This window comes from Canis lupus, chromosome 24, assembly GCF_003254725.2.
Source record: "Canis lupus dingo isolate Sandy chromosome 24, ASM325472v2, whole genome shotgun sequence".
In the NCBI taxonomy this organism is placed as follows: domain Eukaryota; kingdom Metazoa; phylum Chordata; class Mammalia; order Carnivora; family Canidae; genus Canis; species Canis lupus.
In genome coordinates this window covers 20,962,018-20,972,380 of record NC_064266.1, presented here as the reverse complement: position 1 = coordinate 20,972,380, position 10,363 = coordinate 20,962,018, and the positions used below count along the sequence as shown (strand labels likewise).

The 10,363-nt window shown below is 45.1% G+C and overlaps 1 protein-coding gene across 2 annotated transcripts; it reads left to right on the top strand.

The window, feature by feature from the left end:
* Positions 1–4,297, top strand: DEFB121 (defensin beta 121). Of its 2 annotated transcripts, none has more exons than XM_025469626.3 (3): positions 1–207; positions 1,428–1,581; positions 1,875–2,337. In XM_025469626.3, exons 1-3 carry the CDS (start codon positions 150–152, stop codon positions 1,972–1,974), a joined length of 312 nt encoding a protein of 103 aa, XP_025325411.1. In that variant the 5' UTR covers positions 1–149; the 3' UTR covers positions 1,975–2,337. The 2 variants fall into 2 exon arrangements, with proteins under 2 accessions (XP_025325411.1, XP_025325412.1); XM_025469627.3 differs by lacking the exon at positions 1,875–2,337 and adding an exon at positions 2,346–4,297 and having other exon boundaries at positions 17–207.
* Positions 4,298–10,363: the final 6,066 nt, after the last annotated feature.

Sequence of the window (10,363 nt, the reverse complement as noted above, 5' to 3'; positions counted from 1 at the left end):
TGTTCCCTTTCTGGTTCACTGATCATGGGCCTGCTATGTTCCCCGAGGCAATAAATAGCAGTGTGGACTGCCCAGAATGGAGACCTCTGCCTGTCTTGCCAGCCCAGAAGCCTCAAGCCTCCTAATCTTCCCCTGAGCATCCAGCTTTCATGAAGCTCATTCTCCTGATGTTGGCTGTTGCCCTGCTCCTGGTCCAGGTCACCCAAGGTAAACAGGATCTCTCCCAAGGAGCAGTGGGTCATGTTCAGGGAATTCTGGGGGGCCCTAACAGCCTGGGCGAGGAGGATGGCAGGCTCCCTGTAGGCCTTCGGATGATCTCTGTAGCCAAGGGAAAATTTGAGCTGTCTGATACCAACTGATTTTGCCACTGCCCTTACTTGACTGCTCTGATCTTCTTTGCTCTGGAAGAGTGGAAGATGATGATCTAGGAAGAGGATACATGGAAGAGAGATTTGGATGTGGAATATAGAGAAAATGGGTACTTTTCCAAAAATATTGAGGAGGGGACTTGAATTTTGATCTAGGGTTGCCTCTATGAAAATGTTCCTGAATTTATTTTCTTTTAAAGTTTCCATCTATTCATTTGAGAGAGAAAGAGAGTATGCACACTAGTTGGGGGAGTCAGGGGAGGAGCAGAGGGAGAAGCAGGTTTTCTGCTGAGCAGGGAGGCTGATGGAGGGCTCGATCTCAGGACCCCAGGATCATGACTGAGCTGAAGGAAGACACCCAACTGACTGAGCCACCTGGTAACACAGTTCCTGAATTTCTGATTGAGGATTCTAATTCCTTTCTCAGGCAACTTCAATTTATCTGGGCTCTTTTAGGTTCCTCAGAGCAGCTGTTCCTAATGATCTTGGCTGGTTAAGACCAGTGAAAAGGTCTAGGATGTTGTGGAGTAGGGAGTACAACATTCTTGGGAATTTTACGATGCCCTAGAGGATTTGCAGATTTCCAGATGAGTGTATTTTGGATTCCTGTCCCATCTCATTGATATGGTTAGAGAGGGTACTGAGAGCAAAGGGGAAAGGTAGCTGATACTGGGCACCTGCTTCCATTATTCTATGGGGGAGATGAACCGTTGGGAGAGAGGGGGACCTCCTGTCTTCCCCAAAGAAGCTGGCCAGGGAGGGGAAGCTGCTTCATAGGTCCCAAGCCACCAAGTGGGGAGGGCTTTAGGGCAGTGACTGATGACACAAATGAGAAAAGAAAGGATAATGGCCCATAATCTCTCCTAAATCTGGAGGATGCCTTGTAAGGGCTTCTTCCCCACATATGTCCTATTTTCCTCACTAACGTTTTCTCTGCTGAACTTTGACCTCCTCCTTCCCCAGGCTTCTGCTTTATTTCAAGACTGATCCTGCTCTCTCCTTTTTAAAACAAACAAAAATTTTTTTTGTTGTTGTTCTCTCCTTCCCTTTTCATTTCAGCCATGTCTTGCTGGGGTAAGTTGGGAAGGTGCAGAGCAACGTGTGAGAAGAATGAAGTATTTCATATATTGTGCACCAATGAAGCTAAGTGTTGTGTACACCCCAAGCATGTGCCTATTGGAGCTGGATCCTCAAGCGCACCTGAAAGCCTGGGGTAACCTCTGCAAGCTGTCCCCTCTTGCTTAACTTTGAGTCCAACATCATTAGAGCCCACTGTTCTATTAAATCATTCTTGGCTGTACCATCTGTGTCGGGCAGTTCTGCCTCATTAGACTTACGAATCAATAGCAAAGGAAGGTATGTGTGTGCAGATTGAGGAGAACAGGGTGGACCAGTAGGTAGTGATAGTCTGTTTTGCACAAAGCTCCTAGCCTGCTGGCCCATCGCTTGTCCCAGATGCTGTAAATGAGGAATGTTCATTCCAGCCATTTGATTCTTGTTTTCTAGGCCAGCACTGCTGGTAGAACTTTCTGCAATGATGGAGTGTCCCAGCTCTGTGTTGTCTAATATGGTAACTACTAGCCAGAAGTGGCTATTGAGCATTTGAGATGTGGCTAGTGAGTAAGTGCGGGTCTCTACCTGTTGCACCCTTGTTCGAAATGCAAAAGCCAACCCCAAAAACGTTCCAGATGTCCATCAGTAGGGAAAAGAAGGATCTATGCTAGTGACTACTACATATCACTGAAAAAAGATGATGTAAACATACCTGACTCCAAAAGACCTATTGTGGGATGAAAAAAGAAAGACATTCCCTGAAATGGAAAACAAAACATCAACTAATATTATATGTTTTCTAAAGGTACGTGTACATGTATCTAGTCAGCAGCAGACAAAAATACAGATGCAGATCACTTGTTTTTTAAATCATTCATAAATACATATTATGTGATTTTCATGATATCTCTTCCCCCACAAAAGGCATTAAGCTCCATGAGGACATTAAAGAAGAAGAAGAAGAAGAAGAAGAAGAAGAAGAAGAAGAAGAAGAAGAAGAAGAAGAAGAAGAAGAAAAGAAGAAGAAGAAGAAGGAGGAGGAGGGGGAAAAGAAACATGGCTAGTTGTAACTGGGGAATTGAATATTTAATTTAATTTAATCTATACTTGAGTTTATATAGCTAAAGGTGGGTAGTGGTTATCATATTGGACACTGTAGATTTAGGGTCTTGAGATACAGACTGCTTCCTTTTCTCTAGTTTCATCCCAAAAGGCTGCAACCCTCCCCTGATAAGACTTGCAGTTCTCCTGTTAGGGGTTCCAGGATTGTGTCTCACAGTTTTCTTCAAGCTGCAGAGAGCTGGTACCAGGCTTCATGTGGGTTCCTGCTCCATGTCTTTCCTTTCCTCCCAGTTGAGGCCTCATGATACTGAATTGTGAGCTAGTCTTTTTCTAGGACTGATCCTGAACTGAGACAATGAGGATCTTCCCATCACCAGCCCCATGATTTGAGTCATGGTCTCAAGTATTCCCAACCCTTGCTGCTTATCTGACTAATCATAAAGGACTTGATTCTCTATTCTGAATTGAGAGGTTCTATTCAGCATTACCTCCTCACCATCCAGTCCCTTCATATGAGAACACTAAACTGGCCTCAGCCAGTTTTGAAGGTCTCCGTTCAAATCCGTGATCATATATCTGCTGCGTGATGCTAGGCAAAGTCATTTAACCCTCTCTGTTTTATCTTCTCATCTCTAAAGTGAGGATTCATTCTGCCCGAGGCACAGGATTGTCGTAAGATTAAATGAAATATTTAGGTAGGAAATGCCCAGCATAGACGGTAGTGCACATTCGATCCTGATAGGACTTTGAATGCCCTCCTCTTCCCTTCTCATATCAGGTCTGCCATCTTGGCCCCTTGAATGTTCCTTGGCAATGCCTTTGTACACACCCTATTATTTCCCACTGTTTTCAGGGCTGCTGTCTCCACTCAGTCCTTCCTTGGCATCCTCCTTCTTCTTTCTCACACTCTAGGCTTTCTACCTTGAGTTTTGCTGCTGATCTTTTCATCTCCCTCACAGGTCAGATTGTCCCACATCCTGGCACCCAATTTCACAAGGGTTCCTTATGGCATACGGCAACATTCTTCAACATATTTGATGATAACATACCTTAAACATGTCATTGGACGTAATGATTTGAGTTCATCAGAGACAAAGTTAAACAGAAAGGGCCTTTCTTGGAAGGATCCCATGTAGCTCATAAAACCTATAGGTAGTCTAGACAATTGAGCTTGAAGGACCAAGGGAGAGTGAGCTGCAGAAGTAATCTACTGGGATCCCACCAGAGCATTGCCATCCTGGCACTGGACATCTGGAGTCTTGCCTGGACTTCTCCCACAGTGGCTTCTGCCTGCTGGATACCATGTGAGTATTGTCTCCATCTTCTCTGTGGTTTGAATTTAGTCCTTTAGGATTCAACGTTCTTTGCTGGAGCATCCAGTTGGCTGAGCCTGGGTTATATGCCTGCCCACTAACTCTTGAAGTGGGGCAAAATAATATTTGCCTTTAGTGTTTTCTGTAGTAGGACATCAGCCCTCCTTTCCATCAAAAGCCAAAGAATGGAAAGTTTCTCAGAAGCTGAGTGTCTGAAGATGCTGCAAGTGATCCCTACCAGGGAATCTTACCCCAAGCCTTTGCCTTCACTTGGAATGTTTCTTTTCCACTTTGACCTTTCTGACCGCCACATCCTTGATTAGGTGAGCAGGGGGAGGTGTTATGGTGTAACATAGAAGGGGGCACTCAGGGATCCCTGGGTGGCGCAGCGGTTTGGCGCCTGCCTTTGGCCCAGGGCGCGATCCTGGAGACCCGGGATCGACTCCCACATCGGGCTCCCTGCATGGAGCCTGCTTCTCCCTCTGCCTGTGTCTCTGCCTCTCTCTCTGTGTGTGTGTGACTATCATAAGTAAAAATTTATTTAAAAAAAAAAGAAGGGGGCACTCACCCTCAGGGTCATGTGAGTGTCTCCTTGTACCTCCTTCGCCTCCCCCCAGTCCCAGCATTGCCAGTGGCATTTTGCACCATGCACCATGCCTGTGTTTATATTTGTTCAGTGTCTGTCTTCATGATAGACTGTCATTCCCATGAGGGCAGAGACCATGGCTGACTTTTTTTCTGTATCTCAGGACAGAATCTAGCACAAATTGAGCATTCAGTCAATATTAGTTGAACAATTTTGACTTAATTAGATATATGTTTGACTTAAAATAGATAGCAGGAATGGTCTCACAAGAGAATTCCCTCTTTCAGGCATCATTTCACAACGGAATAGAGTCAGTGTTTGACAGTCAAAAACCACAGAATGGTATTAGAGATACACATTGCGATTGTAAGACTAGACACTTAGCAGGATGGGTACAGTTACACCTTCCATCACTGTGATGGCCATTGGGCAACACTTCCATTATGGGATTGGATTGAAAGGTGCACTTGTGTGAGTCAGGTGATGACTTCTCCAAATGTCTGGAGTATTTGTGGACACCATGCTTTGTCTTAAAAGTAAAATCATTATGTATTAATGAGATCAATTATACAAATATACTTTGTATTTTTAAAACACCTGTGACAGGGTGACATATTAAGAATTTATTTTTTTTAAGATTTATTTTTTATTTATTCATGATAGACATAGAGAGGCAGAGACACAGGCAGAGGGAGAAGCAGGCTCCATGCTGGGAGCCCGACATGTGACTCGATCCCGGGACTCAAGGATCGCGCCCCAGGCCAAAGGCAGGCGCTAAACCGCTGAGCCACCCAGGGATCCGCCATATTAAGAATTTAATGTAGCAATTACCTGATAATTTTTTCCCCATGTTACTTGAGCAAGCATCAACATAGAGAGGGAAAGGATCTTTTTTTTTTTTTCCCCTGCCCAGTTATTGGAAGGGGGGCCAAGATTTTATGTTCTGAATCCTGATCTTCCTTTGCCACTGGGGAAGTGAAAAAAAAATAGGTGTGTGTGTGTGTGTGTGTGTGTGTGTGTGTGTGAGAGAGAGAGAGAATGAGAGAGAGTTAGAGTTTCAGGGGCTGCCCTGAAGACAACTCTCCTTCCTCCCCCATCCTCATTTCCTTAGAGAGGCCCAGGCACAAGGAGGGCTGTTAGATTGGATTGTTTTAGGAGCAGTGGGATGGAGATTTTAGCTTCAGGTTCTGGAGAGGAGTGGCCTGGTATTTGGAGGTGTTGAATCTCCACCCAACTGGGAGAAGAGATGGGGGTTTGGCTCCCAGGCTGTTTGATAAAGTGCCCTGAGCTGATAAGTACTTGCATGGGACTGCCGGCATGGAGACAACCATTGCGGAGACAGCCACTAAGGTGTAGTCCTGGGAGAAACAGCAAGGCCTCTGGGGTTGGGCCCTGGGGAGGAACAATTCTCCAATGCCCAGAGCTGCCTGATTAATGTCAGGTGGAATTCATTAGCAATAACCTGAGCATGAGGAGCAAGAGAAATGAGCATCATCATGATGAAGCAAGGAACAGGTTCCTCTTCATTTCCCGGAATCATGGAGTCCTGATAGGATCAAGTGGAGGAGGGCAGGAAACCCCAACAGCAACTGACATTGGACATCTCCCCAACTTCGCAAGTTGTGTCTTGGAGCTGAGATTGAAATACATATAAATAAAGAAAGCACTCGTTGAGGCTTGAGTGTTGGCAGAGCATTCATAACTGGTATGTGATCATTAATGTGTTAATGACTTTTAGAAGCAACACGCTCACTAGCATCTGCGTCATGGCACATTGCTTGAAGCTTGCAAGACACAATGGGGGTTATACTGGTGTAGGGGTTCCTCCTGCTGCCAGCCCCCCTGTCACAGCCTCGCCACACTTTTATGCAAACTTGGCCTCATATCACCTCTCGAAAGCCAAAACCCCTCATCTGGATACTTTTCCTGCCTCCCTGGGAAAAGTAAGGGGAAGATGTGAGTGCATGCAAGTCAAAGAAATCTGTAAAAGGCTGTGATTTATGGTTCTAGTTTCTTCCACCTTCTTGTCATTTATCTTTTAAAGATATATGAGCAGGGAGCCCAATGCAGGGCTCGATCCCAGGACCCCGAGATCATGACCTGAGGTGAAATCAGACGTTTAAGCCACCCAGGAGCGCCTCTTCTTGTCATATAATTAACTTCATAGGTTAGAGGGAAGGTTTGTGGAGATAAAAAGGCCTGTGTGGGACCTGCTGGGAACTTGCACTAGCATTGTCTCACCCTCTGCATCATGGGATTCAGGCTGCGGAGAGTGGGCAGCCTTTCAAGAGCTGAAAAATGCAATTGTGCAGATTTCAGGGAGTGGGTGGTGCAGGTCTTAGGGAACTGGCCAGGCCGGGCTGTACCGTGTGGGAGGCAACAGAAGCTACGGTTTGTTCTGGTCTTGGCAGGATGTGGGAGATACTACACAGTTCCCACGGGCCAAGCTGGCTCTCTGACCAAGGTCTGCCTCTTTCCCTATCTCCTGGTCTCTTCTCCCACAGTGGCTTCTGCTTGCTGGCCACATTGGCAGCCCCTGCCCCCTCCTGCCCACTTCCCTTCACCTTGGCTGGGGTCTCCTGGCTTAACAGAAAATCACCATGGAACTGTCATGCTCCAGAGTCAGAGCACTGTCCCAGTGGGGCTGAACTGGACAGAACCCTAGGTCTTGCCATTTGATGATCTGAGAACAAATATGCATACGCACACGCACTCAAGAATACACAAACACCCACCCACTCAATTACACGTCTACATGCAAATGATATGCAAGTATAAACATACTCACTTGTAAACATTCACATACTCAGATATATAAAATACGAATAACCCAGGCATTCAAAATATACATGAAACACACAAAATGTAAGCCTACACAGCTATGCACAAATTTATACACACGCATAAATACACAGAGATACAATGCAATACAGATGTAAACTCAGATACCCAACTAGAGATGTGTGGTTGCAATTAACCCATCTTTTTGCGTTTCTCCTTTTCTCAGTCAAGGCTGTTTCTCTGAATCTTCCCCATGCTTCCTGGCAATCTGTGTCTGTGAGGATTTGAGGATTCGTCAAGGGGCTTAGGAAGCATTGCCAAGAACCATCATGGGGAGGGGCCGGGAGTCCCCAGGGTGGAACTTTGCAATAATAAAGCAGATACTTTAATTGCAATTGGGAAGTATCAGATGTGTGCTGTGTATTCACTACATGCTTTCTGTGTATTCACTCATTTGGTCCTCATTAACAACCTCATTAACAACAAAATAAGTACTATTATCACCTCCATCCTATAGCCAAAGAAACAGGTTCAGAGTTGATAACATTTTCCAAGGTACTACTGCGAGGAGACTAACTTTGGAACCCAGGCTTGCCAACCTCCTGCTCTGCTGTCTTGTTCTGTGCTGGATCCAGCAGACACTGAATGACATCCTCAAGGACACACAAGCTGCTCAGTTCCCAGTCCTGCAGCAGATGGAATGCTTGAGGTCTCCACTGCACTTGCTGGATGTTTACTCCTTTTACACCCTTTCTTTATGTCTACACTCTTCTGGCTATAACGCAGGCCTTATAATCTCTCCCCGGAGGAGAAACAGCCTCCTCGCTAGTCTTTCCTTCTAATTGCCTCTGCCCTGGCAATTCTCTTCAATATGGGCTGCCAGAGTGATTTTTCTAGGAAAAAAATCTGACCATGTCCCCACAGGCATGCCCACTCTCTAAAAGATCTTACTATTCCCCGTTGCCCACAGGATGGATGCCCCAGCCTTGATCATGGCATCGAAGAGGATCCCCTTCATGTGATGATGGGGTGTCTGCCTCATGTCTCCCTCTGGGTCTCCCCTTCTGTCTCAAACATTCACAACCATAACTGTTTGCTGACCTTCTCCTGACCATCCTCTGAGGAAATTGGCTTTCTGTCTTCTGTTCTCCCTGGGAAGCCCCTGAGGGTTCATGTCACCTGCCCAACCTCACTTTTGTTAGAAGTGAGTTGGGAAAAAAAAAAAAAAGAAGAAGAAGAAGTGAGTTGGAGGTTTATTTATTTATTTTAAAAAAGATTTATTTTTTTATTCAGAGAGAGAGAGGGGCAGAGACACAGGCAGAGGGAGAAGCAGGCTCCATGCATGGAGCCCAACATAGGACTCGATCCTGGGCCTCCAGGATCACACCCCAGGCTGCAGGCGGTGCTAAGCCTCTGCGCCACCCGGGCTGCCAAGTTGGAGGTTTATAATAACCACTTCTGAGGATAACAAAAAGTATAGATATGAAGATGACAATGATAATAATAAAGACAATGAAAAACAACAGTAATAATAGTTAACAATAATTCAGCACCTACTATGTGTCAGGTACTTTGCTAAGCGATTTATATAAGTTATCTGTCCCACCTAATTAAATAGGGATAGTTATAATTTTATTGTAGGATGCTCAGGAAATTTACCTTGCTTCAGGTCAAAGGTATCAAACGACAAGGCCAACACTCAAATTCAAATCTATATGAAATCAAAACCTATCCTCTGGGGTGCCTGGGTGGCTCAGTGGTTGAGCGTCTGCCTTCAGCTCAGGTCATGATCCTGGGGTCCTGCATCGAGTCCTGCATCGGGCTCCCTGCACAGAGCCTGCTTCTCCCTCTGCCTGTGTCTCTGCCTCTCTCTCTCTCTCTCTTTGTCTCTCACGAATAAATAAATAAAATCTTAAAAAAAACTCAACTATCCTCCAATGCTGGTATTCTAGGATTCTATAATTCTTTTCTTTTTTCTTCTCCCTTCAGAATTTCTGAGGTTCTGCAGGAAACCCAGTCCTTATTCAGTTTCTTGAGATGCTGACTGAAGGGACACAGTCTATGTGCTTTCTCTACTCTCTAAAAGAACTTGAGTTACTTCCCCAATAGGTCGCTTCTCACAGGTCACTTTCGCAATGTATGTTATTTATTCAGACCATAGGTATTAATTAAGTACTGTGATGTGCTGGGTGTGTCAGAGGTCGCTAGCTCTTCCTCATTACCGTCCTTTTCTTCTTAGTGAGACTACCCCTGAATTTTAGGTAGGCGTGGCTGCCCAGAGTAAAGAAAACGTTTCCAGCCTACCTGCAGCTGGGTGTGGCCACCTGAATGAATAAGTTCTGGCCAATGGACTGGAGTGGACGTGGTATGTGCTGATCCTAAGTGGTGTCCCTTAAAGGGAAAAGCGTGCACTTCATTTTCTCCTTCGTCCTTTCCAATGGCTACCATGGGAACTCGACAGCAGGAACTGGAGCAGCCCCCTTGGGTCATCAAACAAAGCTGCCTGTGGAGGATGGCAGAGGCATCAGGCCACAGGGGAATTTGCTCCTTGCAGCACCAGGAAGCTGCTACACTCAACTGCTTGTCCAGTCTTTTCCATAAGAAAGAAGCCAATGTCTATCTTTTGGAATCCTCGTTTGGGGAGAATATCTGTTGAAACACTTGAATTAATATCCTAATCTAACTGATGGTATGGGCAGTTGGGGGTTACAAGGCAAATTTCTGACATTCTAATGGAAGACAAAAGATTAACCATGTAAAATAAAATTGAGAAGAACAGATAAATCTATGCAGGTCATGAATCAAGTTATAATGACATAGAGTGACTATAGGTGGGGGTCCCCTTATCTAGGGTGACCAGGAAAAGCTTACCCAGGAGGTGACATTTGAGATGAGACTGAATGATTAACCGGAGCCACCCATGGAAGAATCTGAAGGAAGAACTTTACAGGAAGAATCAAATAAGAAATGCTAAAGCCCTGAACTGGGAACTAGATTGGCAAGCAAAGTTCAGAACTATATGCTTATTATGTATTCTTCTGTTAGAAAACTGAAAATAAGTATTTTTTAAAAATTAGGTGTTTCTTGATACATATTTACATAATTTTTGAAATGTATTTTTACATTTATTTATGAGAGAGGGTTGCCTGGGTAGCTCAGCTGTTGGGCGTCTGCCTTTGGCTCGGGGCGAGATCCCGGGT